Source organism: Elaeis guineensis, chromosome 14, assembly GCF_000442705.2.
Source record: "Elaeis guineensis isolate ETL-2024a chromosome 14, EG11, whole genome shotgun sequence".
Lineage (NCBI taxonomy): Eukaryota > Viridiplantae > Streptophyta > Magnoliopsida > Arecales > Arecaceae > Elaeis > Elaeis guineensis.
Genome location: NC_026006.2, coordinates 60538587 through 60563455, shown reverse-complemented (window position 1 = coordinate 60563455; position 24869 = coordinate 60538587). Strand labels below are relative to the sequence as shown.

Here is a 24869-nt window from a genome sequence, read left to right as displayed (position 1 = left end):
TTTATGATGATGTAATGGCAAATGTATAAATTATTTTCTATTTATATGTGCAAAGATACCATTCTTTCGTGGTTGGTCATGGAGAAATGTTTCAAACAACTAAAATCCACTTTATTTGGAACAATATTCACCTTAAAATTATCTCGATTGCCTTAAAATTATCCGAATGCACTAATTTGGATATTTATGACATATACCTGATGGAGTAGTACTAGAAGGATGCCAACCTTCAAATCATGTATCAAAGAAGCCGGTAGGAACATCAAGGGTACAGATCGAACTATCAAAGATATGGGCCAAAGCATTAGGACAAGTTGAAACATCAACATGTAAATCAAGTATCAAGAGTACAAATCGAGTACTTGGGTGTAAGTCGAGAGTGATGAGAGCCATTGACCTAAGATGTGATTTTCAATAGAGTAGAACTTTGGCTAGCTAGTAGTCCCCACCATCTAAAATGTAAGAAAAGTGGTGGTACATTACAAAAGATAGTAGTAGTAGAAGGAAAGTAACAACCGTGCACAATGATAACGGTCCATGTGACTTAGTAAGAATAGATATCAATATTGAGCGGTGAAACCGATGTTACTTAGTAGTACTAAGGTCCTAGGATAGCAACATCTTGGGCATGGATCAAATGGGCCATTATCCATACATATCCCATAAGAGAAATTCTTTATGTACTGCCTGTGGTGTAGAAAATCTGATGTGGAGTGTATCATTTCAACCTATTGGACTACATAGTCACCATTTTTTGATGCACATTTAATGTCTATTCAATATCCGTAGTTCTACTTTTTCGTTTGAAATTTTGAACGATGAAAATATCCATTTGTTTTGACAAAATTATGATATCTAAAGAAAAATTATGACATTCTGGGTTCAAAATTATGACATTCTATTAAAGGATGTCATAATTTTGACCCACAATATCATAATTTTTATCTTGGATGTCATAATTTTATCAAAACAAAAGGGCATGTTCGTCATTCAAAATTTCAAACGAAAAAGTAGATTTACGGACATTATATCCGTATTGAAAAGTGGTATCCAATAAGGTGAATCGGTGTACTCCATGTTAGATTTTTTACACCACGGCGGTGCACAAAGAATTTCTCTACGTAATCATATTCTCATGAGAAATTTTTTGTACATCGTGGGCGGTGCAGAACTGCGCGCACCGCTCGCGGTAATTGATTCATGTGCGGGACTGGGAGGCGATGCATAAATTTTTTTTTTCCGTCGGTCCCATGTAGGAATCAATTATCGCAGGCGGTGCGTGCGATTGTGCACCGCCCGCGGTGCACAAAGAATTTCACTATTCTCACATCCATTGATTCCAAATCCACGACTCGTTTGGTTGATGGAAAGTGGAGGGGAGAAAGGTACTTTCTGGGGAGTAGAAAAAGAACCTCTTGTTTGGTTAGAGTTTTAAGAGAGGAGAGAGTGAAAAAAATATTTTTCATGAGAAGTTACTTCCCACATTTCATAGAAAGTGAAAACTATGAAGGTGGTGAATTTTGGTACTTCCGTGATATGAAAAGTGGTGGTATTTTTTCTTTTCTAAAATATCCTTTTAAGATCTATAACTAAAATTTAGTAAAATATCAATGGACAGTTAGGATGAAATACTGAATAGTAATATAATATTATATTAATATTATCTTAATATTTATTATATTTTAATATTAAATATATTAATAATTTTATTATATTAAATATATTATATTCATTATATTATATAATATTAATATATTAGTATTATATTAACATAATAAATTATAATGGTCTAGTGTTATATTATAATATATTAATATTATATTTATATTAATATAAATATAATGTTAATATTTATATAAAATTTATGAGTAAAAAATATGTAGTTTTATATCTATTAAGGATATAATAAATATTTTACATAATTTTTTTAAAAAATAGATACTTATCCAAACATAAACTACTTTATAATAAATCATCTTCTTATGGTCAATCAAATATATCAAAATTCTATTTTAGGAAGTAACTTTTAAAATTATTTTTTAAGAAGAAAAGTTCTTCTTGCGAACCAAATTGGTCCTATGTATTTTATAATAAAAGTTTTTTTTTAATGGCTAACTTTAAATGAGTCGGGTAAAACACGGCCCATTAAGATCTGATCAGATTATGTATATAATGGAGCTTAGTAAATTGCTGTCCTTAAATAGCATTATTAGAGTATGGGAATAGTAGAAGAGATGTAATTATTATGCATAGCGATAATGAACCGTATAGTATAAAGGATAAATATCAAAACTAAGTAGGAACATATTCCTAATAGTTAATACGCGCCACTCACAGGTATTGAGTTGTAATGACCAATATTTCTAATTTATCATCAATTATCTCTTTTACATTAATTTATTTTCTCGTCCATGGTCCTTTATCGTTTCTTTTCTTCGTGTGTAATGAAAGTCTTTGAAAGCTAAGATAGGATCTACTACCATCCATCCTTTCCAATTCAGGATGGCACACTTTACACTTTGTATCGTTCTAAACCTTTTCTTGTTCTCTATCAAATCTGGAGAGAGAAAAGAGCTTGAATGTAAGCACTCTTACAATTTTTTATTTTTATTTTAATTATTGTTCACTATTTTTTTGTAATGGCTAATAATTATTGTTATAGGAGCTTGTAGGATAGTCCAAAACAAATTTATTCAATGCTAGTTTTTGGAAATAATAGTTATTATTATTTTTATAATAAAAATTTTGCAGTAATCCATTTTTTTCTTTAATGGTTTTGGAAGAACGAACATTATTTTTCCATAATATTAAATAATAATATTATGGAACTCTCTCACTTTTATTTTAATTTATTTTTCAGTTTACAGTTCTTTAGCGTTCTTTTGCTCAAAGTGTAGTGAAAAACTTTGAAAGCCAAGGTAGGATCTACTACCATCCATTCTTTCTGATTCAAAATGGTACACTTTGTATCATTTTAAGCCTTCCCTTCTCTATTTAATCCGGAGATAGAAAAGAGCTTGAATGCAAACACCTTTATAATTTTTTTTTAATTTTTATTTTAATCACCATTCACTGATTTTGTTGTAATGGATCATAATTACACCCATAGGAGCCAGCAGAATAGTCCAAAACAAATTTATTTGAGGCTAATTTTTGGAAATAATAGTTATTATTTTTTTATAATGAAGACCTTTGAGTAGTCCAATTTTACCTTGTTCTCCACAAAAAAAAAAAAGTCATTGTTTTTCTATAACATCAAGAAATAATTCTAGAAGAACATTCTTTTCCTATACTAATCTTGAGGAACTCTATCGCTTAGCAAATACTGGCACGATGGAAACTCTAATAGTCAAACGCCTCCTTGTTTCAATCTAGATATCAAGCTAGATTTCAGTGGATATTTATTTATTTATTTCAGTGGATAATTATTTGTTTCAATCTATTTGATAGAATTTCTCCCCAAGACCGCGACCTACGTCGCCGACTTAATCTCAAATTCATGCAAAACCCTACCGAGTTGCTTGGGACAGCGGAAGAGACGATTCCGAGACAAATCCGTACTCTTCTCGAATAAAAACGCATCTTCTCGACCCCGCGCCCTTCCCACGTACACCTCGACGAGCCGCTGTCGTTAGAGGGTTTAAAAGGGTTTCTTCCGCTTCAATAAAAGAACCCACAAAACCCCCTGCTTTGGCCTTCCCTCGTCTCGGCGCTTCCCAATAAAAACCCACTGTTAGAGCTCAAAAAACCCTCGGGAATTGAAAAAGATCCGACATTTGATCGGTTTTTGATCGCCAGTAATCCATGCTGAAGGCTCTGTTGGCTTCCTGCCGGTTGCCGTCCCTGCCGCCGACGATTCCTGCGAGGCTCCGCAATGGAAGGGAGGCGAAGTCTCCTATGGTCCGGGTTTTGGGCTCGATGAGGTATCCGAGCTTCAGAATTTCGGTTTCTAGCAGAAAGGCCTTCTTTCGTTCGGCGTCCGGAGATGGTGCGGACCGGCTGGGTGACGGGAAGGTGGTGGGGGAGGTTGAAATCGCCGAGGGAGGTGAAACTGAGGACGCTGAGTCGAAGGCGTCGTCAGCTATCGTCCCTACCAATCCTCGGCCCGAGGATTACCTTACGGTACTCGTCCTATTGATAAAAGTTTGATCTTTCTCTTTTTTTTTTTTGGTTTTCTTGATTTCTTTGTGGAAATTATTTAGACAAAAATTTTGGGGTCTAATTTTTGATTGTTTTTTTTTTTTTTCCTGACATGACAACTCCTCAAATTTCTGTTAAAGTCGGTATATCATGGTGTGCTCGAAAATAGGACACGTTATCTTAAAGTGGTGTCTGGATATATTTATTTTGCTTTCATTGACTGGTTCAAGTTATTATTATTTGGAGCTTTTTCTTTAGCAGATCTTCTTGAATATGCTACCTAAAATTGGTATATGGCTCATGGGATGATGTTTTAGTGCTAGAATGCTGAATAAGATGCACTTGTCCTCTGTTGGTGTTAATAACATAAACACACAACTTTTTTATCCATTCTACCTCCGTTGTTCTAATAATTACTTGTTAAGCACTAGTCTATCTCAATCACATGGCACTTGGCTTGCTACGTCCTGTTTAATTTATTAATGTTTTGTGATGTCAACTTATTGGCATCAACAGTACCAACTGTCTCGCTATGCAAGGGCTGGTGTCATTTTCTACATCTCTTCTTTTGCATATGGTTTTTCTTTCCTGTTTATTATGGTCATGCTAATTTGGAAAGTGAGATATCTGTCAATGATATCAAGATATGTAGGATGTGAACCAGTATCAGCAGTACATTATACAAGTTCTTATTGGATGAGATGGAAGAATTTGAAATGGTGCTAACGTTTCTCGGCCAAAAAGATATGAACATTTTTATTTTTAATACAGGGAGTAGGTTTTAAGCGCTAGGTTGTCTTGGATAAGATTGTCTACTTCATGAGTACTGCTTGTCGGACACCATTTGTGTTGCTGGCACTTGTATCGATAAAATACTACTTAATGTGACATAAATAAGCTTCATTACATGGCAGCACCACAGCAGCAGGATGGTTCTTGAGTAACTAGAATGTGTATTGGCAAGTCTGTAATGAAGTATATGAACAAGTAATTGTTAGCCAAGTAATACATTTCTATCTTGAAAGGGCTTTGCTGTTCAAGCCTGCGCACTCGGTAAAGTAAAAGTAGGCTTATTGTGTTCTTTAGGTGCAGGAACTCATAGTGTTTCAGAGACTCCAACATTGACAAGTTTCAAACATTATTTTAGTCATTAGACTCACTGATCATCTTTGTTACATTAATTCAAGTCAAATGCATTTTGCAATGTGGGTCGCTTGTTTCTCTGCTACACATAGAATCCTCCCAATGTATAATGATGGAGGAAGAGTTTCAACTTTGAAGGCTAGCATTGTTGGTGATTTGACTCATGTGACTCCCCTTTTTTTCTATCACTTTTAGACATAATTTGAAGAGAGACGGTCAAAGCAGGTATATATCTAACGAAAGCCTATGCATTCGTACTAAAAGTATCAACACAGTTAAATATGTAATAAGATCCAAATCTTATGTGCATTTGCACATGGTCAATGCTGGTAAAAGCTATGAGGAACCCTAAGATCCAATGGCCATTTAGGGATATCCTTTGGATAGGTTCTGCAGGCAATGCAGTTCCACTTCTATGGTTCTATGTTAGCTTGCTTTGAAAGATACTAGGTCATCTTGCATCCTAGCCTTGGTGTGATTTCCTCATAAATACTGAAGTTGTTGTTTTGCAGAACCACTATGCTGATGTTTATGTCCGCATATGTTCCATGTTTGTGTGTGTATGTGCATTTCCATGCATGAGTGGTTGTGTGGCATGCCTGTGTGCACGAGTACATGCATGTGTGGTGTGTGGTTGAACACTTATAATTTCTTATAGTTTGCCATTATTATTACCCAATGAACTAGTCAATACTTATTTATCTTAGCACTTTATCTTCGACTTTTTTTCTCATCATTTTTTGTTTGTTTTTCTTTTCTTTTCCACTTTGGTGCTTTCTTAAAGCAGGTTATAGCACTGCCATTGACTCACAGACCGTTATTTCCTGGTTTTTACATGCCAATTTATGTAAAGGTATGCTGGTGAAATTTGTGAATTTTGGAGTACCTGGAGATTTCCTTGTTCTTTGGTTATTTCAACAACATGGACTGATTCATACACACTGTCATGTAATTCAAGGGGAACAATCTGATCAGAATATTTCTATCATCAAGAAATACTTGGTTGCAGAATTTGCATAATTTGACCCCTTTATTTTGTTTTTGCTTGTATTTTACATTTAGTTATTGATTCCACTTCACTAATATCTTATCCAACTTGCAACAATTGGAGAAACAATGCCAACAATTTGTTTGAAAATGTCTTGAATAAAAAATTTTGTCTTTGTAACCTGAAATAGGGAACATGTCCGCTTGTTTTTGGTAATGCAGTCTGTTCTTGAAGTAGGGTTCTATGATGATGGGCAAATATTCAATGAAGTTTGGAGGAGGAGAAAGAAAAAAAGAAATGGAGCAGCATGGAATTTCCTAGAAGATGATAGCATTTTGGGATTATCCTAGGGTTAACTTATATAGACAGCCATGAGAGGAAGGTAAGTGCATTGGGGGTTAAAAAATTTTATTATTAAGGCAACTCTTCACTTTTGGAGTGAAGAATCCTAAAAAAACATGGATAGCATAAATCATCCTTTAAAAAGGATACACGATTTCTATTCTTTTTGGGATATGATGCTTGATGGCATCCCTTGATGCATGAGTTTCTTCATTCTTCGCTGTGATGCCTCTTTTCAAGTTAGCTTAAAATGGCTTTCTCCAAAGGGATAGTGTGTGCAGGCATCTAAACTGGCCCTTAGCGTCAAGCAAGGATGATAATCATTTTGCAGCAATTCAATCGTATTCCCTCCTCCATAAATGCCAAGTTGTTTTGGTCTTTTGGATGTGTAAAACATAAATTAGTCTTTGCAATCAATCCATGCCTGTGTGAAGAAGGGGAGAGAGATGGAGGATGTATATTAGGGTGCATGACCGAGACTGCTACCGGGATGGGACAGCACAATAGGGCGTCCTGTTTCGTGAAGAAACTGAGACACCTTCGTCCCACGGGATTTAAAACCTTGGGTTCAACATAATAATTTGTATACATGTAATATAACACTACCATGGGAGTAGAAAATTTCTTCAAGAGAGAAAGAGCTTCATTGGCTTACTTATCTTGTGAATAAGTAATCTCAATGCTGACCTTTATTGTAGTATATATACTGGAATGTTCAATATTTTCTAAGTCTTAATTTTCTAAATGATTTGATATGTTCTACAATGCTCCTGTCAGTATACTAAACAAAGACAGGTTTCTTCTGAGTGGTTAAAACTTGGGGACACACACACACACATATGTATGTATGTATTAAAAATTAATGTTTCTTAATTTTTAAGTTTTCCTGCAGGATTCCAAATTGCTAGAAGCTTTAGTGGAAAAGTGTAAAGGATCTGCCTCATATGCGGGTGCCTTTCTTCTTAGGGATGACCCAGAGACTGATCCTAGTATTGTATCTGAGTCCGATTCAGCACAAAGCATTAATGACCTTAGAGGAAAAGATTTATTCAAACGTCTTCATGAAGTTGGTACTTTGGCTCAGGTATCATCTTTTCTGCCAAGGGTTTGGGATTAATGTCCTTTAGTATATAAATTAAGCATATATTAAAAGGCATAGAATCCATTGCTGATACTCTAGCTATCTCGCCATTGTCAATGTAGATAACCAGCATCCAAGGGGATCAAGTAATGCTTGTTGGTCACCGGCGTCTGCGGATAACTGAGATGGTAACCTGGGTTTAATAAACCAATTACACATTGTTTTATTTTTTCAGTAACACCTGCATTGCTGATATTCCATGAAAATTCTATTATTGCAGGTTGACGAGGATCCTTTAACTGTAAAAGTTGATTATCTGAAGGCATGCTATTACTCTTACTCATCTTTCATCTTTCCAGCCCTATTTATGGTTGATGGATGTCATTTATGTACCTCACCAGCTTAGTCATCATGTTTGGTTCTACCTTAGTGTCTTGTGGGGCTGACCTTTGATTACTGTTCTAGTTGACTTTGATTACCATGTACCACCCAATGTAACCAATAGTCCATGCCTTTTCATTGAAAGACCAATACCAGTAGTCTACTACTGTGTTTAGAAATTGGAAGCAATTTAAAGGAGGTAACTGTGTCTTCCATAAACTTCAAATGTCCTGCATTGCTGCATTCGTTGTATGTGCTGAACTTCCACAGAGATTTACAAGCATTTTTTTATCAAAGCAAAGGCAAAAGGCAATTTGCTTTCAGCGGGAGTCATGACTGAGTTATCTTTCTGACTGGCTTCCGCTGTTGTCACACAATCACATGCCCTGGCATTCATGGAAAATGTTCAGTGCAAATGCCTGAACATATTTTTCACAATATCTTTCACCAAAGTTTTCTTATGATGCACTTCTCTTTACTGATGATTGAGGACAGTATAACCATAAAACCTCTCTCTTTTGAACTTATATATTGCCTGGCATTAGATGCAATATGGCCCGATGGTTTAGATGCAGAGGTGAAAATGAGCTAAGCTTGTGCGAGCAGGGCGTAGTTCATTCTTGGCTTATTTAATTTCGAGCTGCTCACAAATAATTTGTTTAAGAGGTGCAGTGAGAGCCTAAGATATCTCAGGTCTTCCACAGACACAGACGCACACACACACAAAGCTAACTACTACTGTTATATCTCAATGTTATAGTTGAAATACATTGTTTTAGCCAAACTATATGATCCTTTAGTAATTATAATATAAATATATGTTTGTAAATAATAACTAAGATAACATGTAATGTATATTAATTATCTATCTATTCCTAGAATGAGTTTAATCGATTGGAGCTCAAGCAAGCCAAGTCTAGCTATAGCTCTCTCATTTACTAATGGAGTGAACCAAAATCTGGCTAAACACAAGCTGCTTAGGAACAGCTTCCTTGTTTGACAGCCCTATCTAGATGGAGGTTGAAGTATCAAAAATTTGTTGAATTTACATGTACTGTATTAGATAACTAACCTAAGTATGCGAACAATGTTGCCTATCATTGTTTGTGGTGGACTTATGCTTTATCAGATTATTTGTTAAGAGTGCAATTCATATTTTTTTAGAAAGTTTGCTTGAACTTTTGGCTCACTAACATAGCTATATTTTTGCAGGAAAAACCTTACAATAAGGATGATGATGTTATAAAAGCAACCTCATTTGAAGTCATAGCAACATTAAGAGATATTCTGAAGACAAACTCCCTTTGGAAAGATCATGTTCAAACGTATACACAGGTTACTTCATTTGTTTATTTCTTAATTTTCTTGACAAATTGGGTTTTGAGAATTGAAAACTTCTCCCTCTAAAGGAAGAATAGGTTTTGAGGATTGACAACTTTTTAGTTACTTTGTATCTAAATTAATTTTGTCTGTATCCCATCCTTTGAGTAAAAAAAAGGCTTTGAGACTTAACACCTTCTTCCTGTTTACCTTATATCTAAATTGCTAAAGTTTGTCTGTATTTCCTTCTTTTGATAGAGAAATGTTTTGAGAGTTACAACTTACAGCATCTTCTGACTTCCTAGTTGCAAGATTATACTAGTTGAAAGTGTTAACTAGCTCAGTTTAATTTGTCCTCTTTTTACAACCCTGCATATGATCCCTTTTCAAATTAAAAAAGGTCAAATGACTAATTTCGCCAAATTAAATCTAATTAAAAGTGCATAAATATATGTACACTCATTTTCATTTTTGAAGTCCTGCTTATGAATAGGTTTTGATTTGTTCTGCGGCTTCTGCCATTATGTCATGTTTTCCACTGAATCATTGTTTTTCTGCTTTTCTTGTGGAGGTTCTCTTGTTCTTTGGAAGCTTCAAGTTATGCATTTGTATAAGTAGTTCCGTTAATAGATATCATGTTATGCCGGTAGAGCAACATGATCAAATGATGAAAACTGTGTTATAAATACTGTTCTTTTTTTTTTCCCCCTTGATATTCAGCATATTGGTGATTTCAATTATCCAAGACTAGCAGATTTTGGGGCTGCTATCTCTGGGGCCAACAAGTTGCTTTGCCAACGAGTGCTTGAGGAACTTGATGTAAGAAGCATGCTTTTGATCCAAACATTTTCTGTCAAGCTGCAAAGATCATTTTCATTCTTATGTTGTTCAGTTTTACTCATTAAAAGAATGACTCACCTTCTCTCTCACTCTTGCTTCCTCGGACTCTCCCCTCCTATTTCTTTGCATTTGTTTTTAGACAATTGGGTTGCAGGTGTGCAAACAATGGGTGTTAAGCTATGTTATTTTCCCTTCTAATTTGAAAAATAATGTTAAAGCATATCACACTGTTTTTCATTAATATTATGAATATAAAATATGAATCATGTCTTATGCAACTTGGCATGTTAACCTTAAGTTGCAGTGGCATGAACGAGTTGTTCCAAAATTAGTAAAGAATGATATAGCTTAGCATGCCACAATGTCTTCCATTATCATCTTAAGAATTGATGCATTGCGTGTTAGAATCTCAGATCACAGCTCAGGATTTTGAACCGCTATGCTTGCAGAAACAGAAAGGAATGGCTAATCAGGCTGGTTCTTGACTGCCTTAAGATGCACCTGTGGCCATCTGTATAGCCCATAATGTTGCAAGTATTAGGATGGTTTTCCATCTAAGCTTCAATTTGTCCACAGAAAATTTTTGATTCTGTACCTTAAAGACCTAATTCCATACAGACTTCAATCATAAGCTTCATATTTTCTTTTCTTGGTGGGTGGATGCATGCAATGTACCATTGATATCTGCCATCTTCATGGTTGACTGTTTATTTTTTCGATAAATTAACTTCATATAAGTTGCCTGCCAGGTCTATGAGCGGTTAAAACTAACTCTAGAATTAGTAAAGAAAGAGATGGAGATCAGTAAGATACAGGTAATTTTAGCCATATGATTTCTATTATTTCATTCCCTATTTATATATTTTCTACATTTGAGTACTAACTAGGACTTATATTTACTAAATTTTGTTCTAGGAATCAATAGCAAAAGCAATTGAGGAGAAAATAAGTGGAGACCAGCGACGTTATTTGTTGACTGAGCAACTTAAAGCAATTAAAAAGGTATTTTGTTATTTTTATTAGTTCTGATTTTTGGACAAAGAAAAGAAAATGATGGTGAATATAAGAAAATGATGGTGAATGTTACAAAAATGAACTGGTGTCTTTCATCTTGTTCAAGATAGACAGGGCCTAAACTTCCATCTCCCCTTCATTACTTTAACAATAACTGGAGTATGATTATCATGTTATGTCACTGGGAAGTGAGGACTTTGATATTTTTTGTCTTTGCTTGTTAAGTTGATTTCATTGACCTTCATCAGAACTTTAGACATGAAGAATTAACCTTTTTTTCCTTTGATCCAGGAGCTGGGTTTGGAGACAGATGACAAATCAGCATTGACTGGTTAGTTCTGGATGTACTATTTTCTATCAGGATATCTCATTGAATATATCGAGGATATTTATGTTTATATAAGTATTTAATACAAGGTGATTTTTTATTCTTTTCTTTGCTGCAGCAAAGTTCAAGGAAAGACTTGAACCAAAAAAGGAGAGGTGTCCTCCTCATGTCTTGCAAGCAATAGAAGAAGAGCTCACAAAGCTTCAGGTGCTGGAAGCTAGTTCTAGTGAGTTCAGTGTGACTCGTAATTATCTTGATTGGCTTACGGCATTACCCTGGGGAAACTACAGGTTCTGTATTTAAACATCCTGTTCCAATAATTTAGACAAATTCATTAGACTGCTGATGAATTGAGCTTAATCTTCATGGTTTTTCAATAACTGCAGTGATGAAAACTTCGACATCCAACATGCGCAAAAAATTTTAGATGAAGACCATTATGGTTTATCTGATGTTAAAGAGAGAATATTAGAATTTATAGCTGTTGGAAAATTAAGGGGGACCTCACAAGGTTAGTTTAGTGCTAGCTTTCTATTGGTTACTATGTTTATTCTTTAACCTTTTTGTTTCCTAAATTATTATCATCTCCTAATTGATTGCTGTGGTTTTTTTCCCTACATTTTTGCTATGACTGATATCAGTGATGTGTTTCTGCATCAAACCCTGGCAGCTGGATGACACCTGGTTATCAATTTTTTGATAATATTTTGTCATAGATAATCTTGCTAAAACTTTTTGATCAGGATGATGGAGATGGATTTTACCTTTATATTCCGGTTTTCAACTATATCTTCTTACCTAGGCTTTTAATTTTTGTCCTGATCTTTCATGAAGGAATTGTTTTATACACTTCCTTTGAAAGAAAATGTGTTATTATGTCGGAATGTTGGGGCTTATAAAATTGCCATGTTTTATCCCCTTTGAGCATGGTGACTTTGAATAAATATTTAACTTCTATAGTGAAGGTTCAATATAATTCAATTCAATTTGAAAACAAGCAAATCCAGGTGAACCACATGTTCACATTTTGTCGTCAATACTAATACCTGGTTGCATGTGGTTATTGTTCTTTTTTTCCCTTGTCAGCCCTGTGCAAGAATTCATCTTATGCCACACACTATGAGATAAAATTTAGCTGTACTTGCCCTTTGTGCTTGACTGATAACATATTAGGACTAATCAACAGTATTTAGTTGGCTGATGTACCTATACACAACATAGCTCAACAAGATCATTCTTTTCTATTTGCAGGCAAAATTATATGTCTCTCCGGGCCTCCTGGAGTTGGTAAAACCAGCGTTGGTCGTTCAATGGCACGAGCATTGAATAGAAGGTTCTATAGATTTTCTGTAGGAGGCTTGGCTGATGTAGCTGAAATTAAGGTCCAGAGACCAAGTCATTTTGATGTCCACATCTTGGAATCAATATTGATACTCTAGCTTCTAAACAGTGTAGGATTTTACTTATCTGAAAGTCATTTGTGATCATTATAACCTTTATCCAGGGCCATAGGCGCACCTATGTTGGTGCAATGCCAGGAAAGATGGTACAATGCCTCAAAAGTGTGGGAACAGCTAATCCTCTAGTTCTCATAGATGAGATTGACAAGGTATTAATATGCTTTACATGACCTCTTGTAATTTAATGATGATTTTGATGCATCAATTTTTGCACTAGTTTGAATTTGCTGGATTAAGTTTCCTCCTGATCTTGTGACTTCTGATGACATTTGATGTTTCCAAACTTTTCTGGTGATTTATTGTTGCGACAGTTGGGGAAAGGACATGCTGGTGATCCAGCGAGTGCTTTGTTAGAGCTTCTAGACCCCGAGCAAAATGCTAACTTTCTTGACCATTATCTTGATGTTCCATTGACTTGTCCAAGGTGAGCCACTGCTGCTGTGAAGAATTCTTGGACTTCAATGTTTAAAATTTTCATGTTTACCAAGTCCAAGTATTATTCGTAGGTTGATAACATATTTCATATCAATCTATTACCGGTGAGTGGAGTGCAGAAGCTTGTTACATGAGCATGTGATTTATTTGAACTTTTGAAGCAAGAGTCTGGCAAATCATACATGGTTGGGGGGACAATTATAATTAGGCATCTCATGGACACATGCTTGAACACTACAGCCCATGTTAATCTACACAAATGTTTGCATAAATTTCCCCACATTGGACCATGAAATGGATTGGATGGGATTCATGACTCACAAGAGATAATATCATGAAAATGATGGCATTATTTTTAAACTAGCTAGTCAATATATATCCATCTTTAATATATCTATAGAGCATTATTGTGGAAAAGAGCCAAAAAGATAGAGCAGACTAACTAGATGCTGGCAATATGATTGAGATAATGCTGAAAATCATAACAGAATGGACTCTCCCTGATGAGCACTGTTCCTTAAACCACTGTTATTTTGGACATAGATTTTCAGTTCAGTCCTATTAAATGGAGATAGTTTGATAGTTTTAGTAATGTCCTATGTGGCTACAAAGGGATCTAGAACTCCTAAAAGATCATTGTTCAAAATCTAGATTTTTACCTTTCTCCTTGATGGCCTCCATATCAGCCTAGACTCTTTAGTCTATATGCATTTCCAGTTTTTGACATATTATGGACAAATTATGTTATGTGGTTATAAATTACCTGTCTGATATGCTGTTCTTCTGGTGATAGTCTTGTATTACTAGTGCAAATATTAGTGCCCTCTGGCATTTTGATACCCCCAAAATGTTTGCATTGTGTCCTTTGGATAATTCTTTGCATCAATGCTGATTAGTAATAGGATGTTTATTGTAGTATGCTATAGTACATTTGTAAGTGATGTTTTATGGTGGCATATAATCCCAATCTGAACATGCACCAGATATTTTTTCCATTAGCTTTTTAATTTAGATAAATATGAACATGTTCATTACTTTATTCCATCAGTGCGACATTTTTGGTTTGTCATATTTGACATTCACTTTTTCAATTGTCATGCTTATCTTGTCCTGTTCAGATGCAAATTCTAGCTTATAGATTCACTGAGCAGTTTGTTCAATTTATGTTTGTTTCTTGAATTTCGACATTGTTTATAGAGAAAATGAGAATGCAAAGATGGGTGTTCTGGTTCTATTTAAACAGAAAGCATGCATGTCACGTGCTTTTTCTGTAATCACATTTCAGTATAACCTAATACATTTCTTGTAAAGAGCACTTATATCTATCAGTGTTCGCTGTACCGCCTGATACGGGGCGTACCATACCATTCTCATACGCCGTCCCATACCGATCAAGTATGTGGTAGTTTTGTACTAGTCCATACCACGTACCGACACTGTGAAAGGATGATACCGGTATGGGGTCCAGCATGGAGATGACGAACCTTGATATCTATCATATGAAAATACCAGAGAATGATGCTATGTGAAAGAAATGGACCATTCTCTTCTTGATGATGGTGCTGTGTTCATGACCTGTGTGGTTCAGAACATAGACCTTTTTTCTTTTTATTTTTAAGTTGCTCTAGACAACCTCCACCCCTCCCTAAAACACACACCCCCCACCCCCAAAAAAAAAAAAAAAATCTCACTTACCCTTCTGCTTAGTTTCATCAAATTCATGAAACTGTAATATTTTTAATATTGTGGTATTGAAACCAACTTACATATGAGATGGGCCTTGTGGAATGATATTTATAATTAACGTACAGATATTTCCAAATAAAAATTGAAGACATGACTTATAGAATTAGTTGTCATATAGGTTGCTACATCTTGAACCTCGCATGCTATCTTTCAGCAATTTGAAGAACTAATAAATCTTTCAAAGAAAAAAAAATGCAAATTCTGAATCAGAATATATATAATTTTAAATAACATAGAGATATTTAATAATGAACTGTGTGAAATTGGAATCTGTACATTATTAAACAAGAAATGATTTTATAGATGTGGAAACTATTTCACAGATGATAATCCCGAGTTCTTGACCTGTGTGGTCAAGAATAAAACTTTTTTTAAGAAAATAAGAACTGTACTGGCTGCCAAAGGAAAAAACCCGTTGTTGTTTGAAGATAAAAGTTCTGTTTAAGAAGAGTCATACTTATTGGAACAAAGGTTGTCTCACATTTTAAAGGTATGAGTCTTCTTTACTAGAAGGACTTTGATTTTCTAAAATAGGGTTGTTGACCACAAAGTTGAGCTTGGCACCATGATCAGTGAAATATGCTTCACATCTATTCCATTCGCTGTCCAAATTTTACTGTTGGCTTTTTTTTTTTTTTTTGCAACAGCCCGCAGATGTTTCTTACTAGAAGATTTATTAGTTCTTGGAAGTTTGAAACCTACCCCACAAAACCTGAGCATTAACTAGCTCATATGTTGATCAAATCTATATAATAATAAAATAAATTTTGTGCTCAACTTATATTTTGGGTAATTTGAATGTTTATACTAAATGATGTTTTTTCAGCATTTCTATGATGTATAATGCTAGAAAAAGGACTTACAAAGGGGAGGACATGTTTCTCTTCCTAAAAACAATCTGTAAGGTAATATTAAATGTTATCGCCACTGTACCATCTCATGTGTAGTCTTCCCTAGCTTGAAAGTCATTAGGGAGGGGAAAAAATTCAATTACATGAATCAGTGGAATTTAGCAGAATAGCAAGTAGGAATTCTTTTTTGGGAAGTAGGAATTCTTTTTTGTAAAGGTCTTTCATTTTTATCTTCTAAAATAGAATTAAATTCTCAATCACACTGATCAATAGATGTATGAAATATTGTGAGATCTGATTAGTTTGGTAGAATGGACTTTCTTGTAAAAGATGTCCTGTTCCTTCTCACGCCGAAAATTTTGGGTCTGTCCTAAGTCTTCACCTACCCATAACCACGATCAATGACCATAATTCCCTTTGGCTACTCCTTCCACTATGCCCAACCCCTTTTTCCTTACCACCTCCCTCCACCTTTCAGCAGGAGGACTTTCGTGGGGATAGATGGTGAACCAAAGAAGAGGGAGTGAGTCTGCACATTAGGAAGAGATTGTAATTTGAGGGCTTGAGTGGCTGAAGATGGAGGGAGAAGTTGGGTCATTGTTGGTAGGGGAGAGGAGGAGAAAGGTGGGGGAGGTGGGGGACAATGATGGGAGTAGATGGCTGACTTACAGCAACTTTTGGTCGGAGCTGCCATGATGGTGTTTGAAGGTTGTGAACAACTTGGGCAGATTGTGGTGGGGTGCATGATCTGTACCAGAGAGACTATGCTGAAGTTTTTTTTTTTTTCCTTTTTTCTGTTTAAAAAAAAAAAGAAACCTCTCATAATTTTGTACTAGCAGAAGCATATAATAGACAATTCTTATGGAATTTATGCTATATATTTAAGGGCAAGAAGCCTAATCAGTTTATCTAAACATAAGCATAAATAAGAGAGAGAGAGAGAGTTGAAATAGATATTACGCATGTAAGGCGTTTATAAGCTTTTGAACTTTTGCAAATGGCACACATCTATAAGTAGGTGAGACAGTAAGTGGTTCAAATAGAACTACCATTTGGTGAAATAAAATCATCCATGTGTTCAGGCGGTGGACTTGTATTGGACATACTGTATAACATGTAGATGATACTTCTAAGCCATAACCGATATGGTTGTCTCTACTGCCAATGTACAGAAACAGAAATTTCAATTTGTTCATCACCTAAAAGCATGGGTATCTAAATGCAACTGGTTCGATAATTTTTCCTCCTAAAATTCAGACTCAAGCCAAGTTCTACTTTGATTACTAATTTCCTATCCATGTTATGATAATTTGATACATAATGAACATTGACAGTCATTTGACTGACTTACTTTAAATGCTTATGCTATTGATGATCTATTTGAATTTCATTTTTAATGTCTCATCATGTTCTTTGCACAAGGGTGTATGTGTGTTACATTTGGCATGGGAGTATCATGGGCACATGCACATAGACACGTGCACACATGCACAGATATGCATACATGAAACTCTAATTGTCATTTCAGTTATTTCCAGAATATTTTCCATCTCTTCTCTCCATGTCCTCATGTTGCAATTTTATTTGCATTCAGATATCTTAGCTAATTTTACATGTGAATGTATTTACAGAATTACTCTTCCATTAGAATATCTTCTGACACCATTTTGCTTATTAAATTAGGTTCTGTTTGTTTGCACAGCAAACATAGTTGAGATGATACCAGACCCTCTTTTGGACAGAATGGAGGTCATTGCTCTTGCTGGTTATATCACAGATGAAAAGATGCATATTGCAAGGGACTATTTGGAAAAGGCTACTCGTGAAGCTTGTGGTATCCAATCGGAACAAGTATGATTAATGCTCCACTCATATTTTTGACCGTATATCACCCTGAATTAGTTGCTGGAAGAGGTCAGTTTTCTTTCAATTTAGCTGAAATTGGCATATTGTATTTCATATCATGTCAAGAAATATCCCAAACAAAACAGATTATATATAAGTTTTTGTGTGCATAATAAAATATAAATTTGTGCCTTTGGTTATGCCAATTTTCTTTCGAGCTTGCCATTAGATTTTCTAACCAAATCTTAGCAAAAGACATTCTTTTATAGTGGTAGAATATTGTTCACAGGAACAAGCAGCCCCTTTTATTCCATGTAAACCCCATCCTCCCAAAGAATCCTAATATGTTTTCCATCTCACATTCTGTTACAGTCAAAGTAAGATTAGAGATCAAACTTGTTCCAATCTTCTCCATATGTGAACTCCCTCTCTCTACCCTCTCCCCTGTGCCCCCACCAATCATCTTTGCCAGTCAAATCTCTCCTTCTATATCCTTAAGAAACCTTTCTTATTAGAACACCCTTTTCACTTAATCTTCATGAATAAAGAGAAAATGATAGATAATTTGTCCTCTCCATCTCTTTCCTAGATATTCTGGTCTTATCTTTCACATATGAAATATTTCTATTAAGACTCTTGTCAAAGCATAGAAAGAGAATTGTATTAGAAGATTGAAGGTATAGTAGGGGAAGTTTTTATTTCTCATGGCTTTGTTTAAATTTTTATTTTTACTTATTTTTGATATTTTAAATTTATAAATAGAATTTACATTATTGTTCAACACATTTCTTTCCTTTCTTATTATTTTTATACTTGGCATGCATTGCATGTTCTTGTAGATTAGTGTTTGTGACTGTGTGTGTATTAGAAAATCATTGTCAGAGAGAGTAGAGCTACATTCTTCATTGGTAGTATCAAGGCTTTCAATTTGGCTGGTGCAATTGTGGATGGAACAAAGAAAGTTTATCGGTAACTATTGATAATGTTGCAAGGTTTTGAAATATTTGTATTACTGTGATAGCATCGCATTGCTTAATTTGAGATACTCAATTTTCTTTTTCCAACCTTTTAGCTAGTGAATGGGCCTGTTCGAGCTTTCAATGGTTCTGAAGTCATAACAATGATTCTAAATGAATGATTATGGAGTGGTGCCTCCAGCTCCTCCTCCCCCCTACCCTGCTGGGAAAAGAAAAAAAAAACCTTTAAAAAAGGAGAGTATTCTCATTCTTCTTTTGTTTCTGGTCATATAATTTACTCTCTTCTAGACAGTAGACACATCATCTGCATAAGCAATATTCTTCAACTCATAAATGGATTCTGATCATTGCACTAGATACTAGGGATCTGGATCTCATCATAATTTTTTGAAATATATTTTTGAATAAAACTTTCCCGATTAGTAAATCTCCAGAGATGTTACCTGTTACGTGGTTAGAGAATTATAGCAGTTACAGTATGAGACAGACAAACATTACAAGCATATCAGTGCCTTTGAATTATCATGAGCCGAAAAATATTGTAGAATTCTGATCCATGATTTTTGCCCTGTTGGATTTTCATCTTAGTATTTGATTTGGCGGATTTTTAGCTTTATACATGGTGACCGCATTTAGATGGGAAAAGGCTCTGACTGATTTGGTCATGGTAGCAATCTTGTCCAGGGGAATTATTCACTTGAGAAATTCTTTAAATACCTATTGTTTTCCACATATTTAGGACTTCAAATTATTAATCCATAAACTTTTTAAGGATCATTAGCAGATTAATCAAAATAAGTCGAAAATGAAAACATAAAACGTAATTTATAGCTCCCATGCATAAATTATTCCATTCATATTTTTTTGTCTTGGGGTTAAGCAGGTACCTGATCTTGGAGATTAATTTCAGAAGATGCTATAATGAGTTGGTCCAGTTGGTTGGTAGCACTTGATTTGGCCAATGTTCTAACTTGGTTGTGTCAAATGACACACTTCACGGGCCCCTCAAAAGATTGTTATTCATGAACTTGAACACCTTTACGGAAACTAAAAGTTTTCTTCCTTTCTTTTTTTTTTGGGGGGGGGGTGCGGGGGGGTGTGGGAGGGACTGTAACAAAAACCTAAAAGTTATAAGTGGGATTTAAACATTAAATTGTTAGCTTTTGCCATCTCGAGATCATGGTGGAAAGCTCAATCCTTTGCCTTGTCTCACCATTTGTGTCTATATATTCCTCTGCATAGGGTCAGCAGGATGCTGAACAGGTGTTGTTGTGCTTATGTTATATTTGGTTTATAAGAAAGGTGGCAGAACACTGCTTCACTATGAGGAAAATTAATGTTTGAATCGTTCAGCATGAATGTATTTTCCTGGGATTAACCTGATGTAATTGGATTCTCAATTAGAACTCATATTTAGCAATAGTTAACATGGATTAGTGGTGGCTGAGTGTCTCGTGCTACTGATAGAATGTTTTACAGACATATTTATCCATGTAAATATGATCTGTGCTATAGTTTGTATTCTGTTGACACTTCTGATAAATGTATCCAGGTTGAAGTGACTGATGCTGCACTTCTTGCTCTGATAGAAAATTATTGCCGAGAGGCAGGTGTTCGGAATCTTCAAAAGCAAATTGAGAAGATATACCGCAAGGTTTGTGACCCAGTTGTTAGAAATTCAGATATCAAGTATCAATTTTTAAATCTAAATATTCATAATTTTATTATTTATTTTTCAAAGTAGTTGTTATCCTAGCAAATCCTAATCATAACTGTTGAACGTTGGGTTGCTTTTGATAACCAGCCACTAAGCTATCTATGTGCTTTCTTCAGAATAATTAATAATAACTTTGAACTTCAAAAGGTACTGTATCCAATCTGAAATGCATCATTACAACACAAGATGCATGTTACTAGGTGATATTTTTATTTTAGTTAGAATATTGGCATGAACACAACAAGATAGTTATGATGTTTTGACCAAAGTAAGGTTTGCCATACTAGTCAATACTGTACCATACTGATACCAAACCGGTATGCATTCTTGTACCACACAGACACTCAGTACACTTTGTCATCTTGTACTATATCGCATACCGACACTGTAATAGGGTGGTACCAATACAGAGTCTAGTACGGATGAACCTTGGGCCAAAGTATCTAATTGGTTGTTCCTATCAATGAAGAACTCAAAAGCCTTGATGTTTTATAACTAGTTTGCATTACCCAATATTTTTATCTTTTTATGATGAATAAATTGTACCAAACCAAAGAGTAAGACGAAAATGCTTGTGTTTATGAAAATCATATGCTTGTACAAGGCATTTGGTTATTTTTGTCATTACAAAATAGGTTCAGATGTGCTATTTGGAGAATTATGGGAAGGACTACAGAAACAATTAGAAATGCTAAATTATTGATCTGGTAGTTTTGGCTTTCTGAAATTTTATTTTAACAGGATATTTGTATTGGTGGATTTTCACTGGCAGCTTTCCAAATTGTTTATGTTTGTCTATTAAGCAAATTTTTTCCTTTACAAATTATTGCGTCAATTAATCCATCTTCTGGTGTAGTTGTACTTAATTGAAGTTTATTTTGTCATAGGTTTTACACCCCTTCGAGAGATGTTGGAAGTCAATATTTTTGTCATCAAAAGCTTTTCTGTGAAAGTCTCCCCTTTGAGCAGTGATTAATCTGAATGTTTTCTGGCCATTAAATATGCAGTAGGACTATTTTCATAAGCATACATGCATTTCTGTAACTATTGTTTATAAATTCCTAGTCGTTCCCATCATTCGCATTTTTATGACCATTGATGTATGTTGGATATTTAAATTTCATCTTTTCCTATTGGTGAAATTAATATTGTGATTTTTGAAAACCTTGAATATTTTTTCTATTCATGACTGATATCAATTGTATGCTTTAATTTCTGATAGATAGCTCTGCAACTTGTCCGTCAAGGGGTGTCAAATGAGCAATCTCCAGCATTCAGCCTTCAGCGAGGAGCCAAACAGCTCAGGGAGAAATCTACTGAAGAGCCTACTCAAATTTCAGATGATAGTCAAGGGGGAAGAAACTTGAGGATGGGAACTCTCACGAAATGGCTACAATGACTGCCTTAACAGAATCTGAACAAGCAACTGAAGACATGTTACATGAACGGCCTAATGGGACTGCCACAAAAGAATCAGAAGCAACTTCTCATGAGCATCCTGTTGAGCCACTGGAGAAGGCTGACAAAGTGCGGCCAACTCTCTTATCATCAGATGATATTGCAACAACAGACCACCCCATTGATTCAAAGGTATTTATCTAAGTGACTAAGACATGGATTTTATTGTAGTGTAAGAATTGGTTTTGCATGGATGCCTACAAGTGATTTTTCTTACAAATCCTGTGTAAACTTCTTTTTTTTTTTCACATTAGCAGAAGGATCAGTTAGATGATAGAAATTACTTTAATGTAATATGCATTTATGTTGACATATGCATAGTTATGCACCGTATATTCATTGCATCATGTATTCATTGATTTATTTCTTTATTTACAGGTCAATGTAGAGACAAGTGTTGTAAAGGATGTGAAGGTTGATAATGTGATTGAAAAGGTCGTAGTTGATGTCTCAAACCTGGCTGATTTTGTGGGCAAACCGGTATTCCGTGCTGAACGTTTATATGATCAGACTCCAGTAGGGGTTGTCATGGGTCTTGCTTGGACTGCAATGGGTGGTTCAACATTGTATGTTGAGACCACCCTAGTGGAGCAAGGAGAAGGAAAAGGTGCACTTCTATTGACGGGTCAGCTCGGAGACGTCATGAAGGAGAGTGCCCAGATAGCTCATACCGTAGCCAGAGCAATATTGCTGCAGAAAGAACCAGACAATCCTTTTTTTGCAAGCTCCAAGTTCCATTTGCATGTGCCTGCAGGTGCAACCCCCAAGGATGGACCGAGTGCAGGGTGCACCATGATTACATCAATGCTGTCTCTTGCCATGAAGAAACATGTTAAAAAAGAACTTGCAATGACTGGTGAAGTAACATTGACAGGACGGATTCTCCCAGTTGGTGGGGTATGTTGCCTCTGTGAGATAATCTTGATTCATCACTGTGACCAACCGACCATAATACTCGAAAGTTAGTTTTTTTCGTTTTCATGATTATTTTAAGAACTTCATGCATGTTTCTTATTCTTGTTTTGGTTTCCAACCACAGGATGTGCCACATACTCTCTGTCCTTCAATTCATCATATTTGTCTCTCTGATCTTTGTATTCTTTATGATTTACCATCCATTGAAGAATTACTGGAATCTAGGAGGTTTTGTTTAATATATATGCATCCTGATCAGTTTTTCCTGTCATATCCTGAATTTTTGAGTTGTAAACTGCAAGGCTTGAAATTTTTACTAAATTTGCAAATTTCTTGTATTCAATGAAAGTCATTCTGAAGTTTTATTTTAAAAATAACACAGCAATCATCAATATTTACTATTATTGCTGTCCTATGACTTTGTTTTTAAAAGTTCTATTCCTACCAAACAGGTCAAGGAGAAAACGATTGCTGCAAAAAGAAGTGAGGTGAAGACGATCATATTCCCATCAGCTAACAGGAGAGATTTTGATGAGCTTTCTGCCAATGTGAAGGAAGGCCTTGAAGTTCACTTTGTAGATGATTATAACCAAATATTTGAGCTGGCTTTTGGAAGTGACTCTAAACTACAAATCTAAGTCACTGATGCACTTGTATTGGGTCGTCACATGTTATAGTTTTCTCGATGACTTCCTGATGCAGCCACCATGGACCAATCCCAAAGAGAGTTGAGACTTTTATTTAGGTCATAGACAATTCCTAGCAAGGTTCCTGGGGCATCCGTGATTTTGAATGCTTGCATTTGCTGATGCCTGAAGATTGTTTATTAATTATATCTTACAACCTTTGTGGGGAAAAAAAAAAAGGAAAACGTAGAATGGCTGTATCAGTTGTGATCTTTTTTGGAGGTGGATGGTGGTCAAGATATAAATATATTATTTCATTGTTTTCATTTTCATTAATACTCAATGTAAACTACTCTCAAAACCGACATTTTTTATTCATTCAGATGTATGATAATAGTTGATTCCTAATTTGATCATTTTTGCTGGATTTGTTTCAACTTTCAACTCCTTGTATTTTTCCCCTTTTGATGGATGTGGTGGTAAAAAAATTGAATTGTCATCAATATTTGCATTTCAGCATTCATCAAATGCCGATTAGGGCATTCGTGTTATAAATACTAAAATTTGTACAAATTGTTTCTTTTTTAATTTATTTTATCCATTGTTGGCGACAATCCTGACATCAATTCTTCTAATTTAATCATGGTATTGTAGCAAGGGGTGTTCTAGTACTTCTTCATAAGTGGAATGTGCAAGATGATGACAAAAAATTGCAATGTAGCTGCCAGTGATTTTTAGCCTCAAATAATGTCCTTTAAAGCATAATGCAAACCATTCTCCCAATGTGATTCACATGTTGACCTCAACCTGAATGATTGATAGCATTACAAAATATCTAACAAAAAGATGAGATACCTTGCAGACTTCGCCAGTCAATGATCCACCATGACAAAAGGCTACTGGAGTTTAGCTGCTTTTCAGATTGTAAGTGGCAGAAAGCCTCAATAATGGCCATGGCCCATCGAACTCTTTCCTTATGATGTTTATTCTTTACTTAAAAAATGGTACATGTGGTGGAACCTCCGTATTGGATTAAAGCTATGGAGAGAGATTGTGGGCTCAACCATATCCATTCAAGTCCTTGTGGGAATTAGAATCCCATGATGCTATCATGGAATCAATCCTCAGAGATAGAGAACACCATCAATTCCAACAGGGATGGTAGGACCAGACCCAGACCCTCATCAGTCTTCAGCTTTACAGTGGCTCTTGAGAGGACTTCACATACATCAAGTCAACCTCACTCCACTTAATTTCCACAA

The 24869-nt window shown here is 35.3% G+C and overlaps 1 protein-coding gene across 1 annotated transcript; it reads left to right on the top strand.

Moving 5' to 3' along the window:
- The first annotated feature begins 3378 nt into the window (after positions 1 to 3378).
- LOC105057390 (lon protease homolog, mitochondrial) lies at positions 3379 to 24015 on the top strand. The gene is given in 22 exon segments (XM_010939988.4): positions 3379 to 4122; positions 6071 to 6136; positions 7506 to 7697; positions 7817 to 7882; positions 7975 to 8016; positions 9288 to 9410; positions 10116 to 10214; positions 10985 to 11050; positions 11151 to 11237; positions 11541 to 11580; positions 11696 to 11867; positions 11964 to 12088; positions 12829 to 12959; positions 13082 to 13186; positions 13349 to 13445; positions 13448 to 13461; positions 17753 to 17920; positions 20444 to 20545; positions 21831 to 21963; positions 21966 to 22198; positions 22445 to 22963; positions 23434 to 24015. Coding segments are annotated over 22 exon segments (3084 nt in total). The 5' UTR covers positions 3379 to 3804; the 3' UTR covers positions 23620 to 24015.
- The last annotated feature ends 854 nt before the right edge of the window (positions 24016 to 24869 follow it).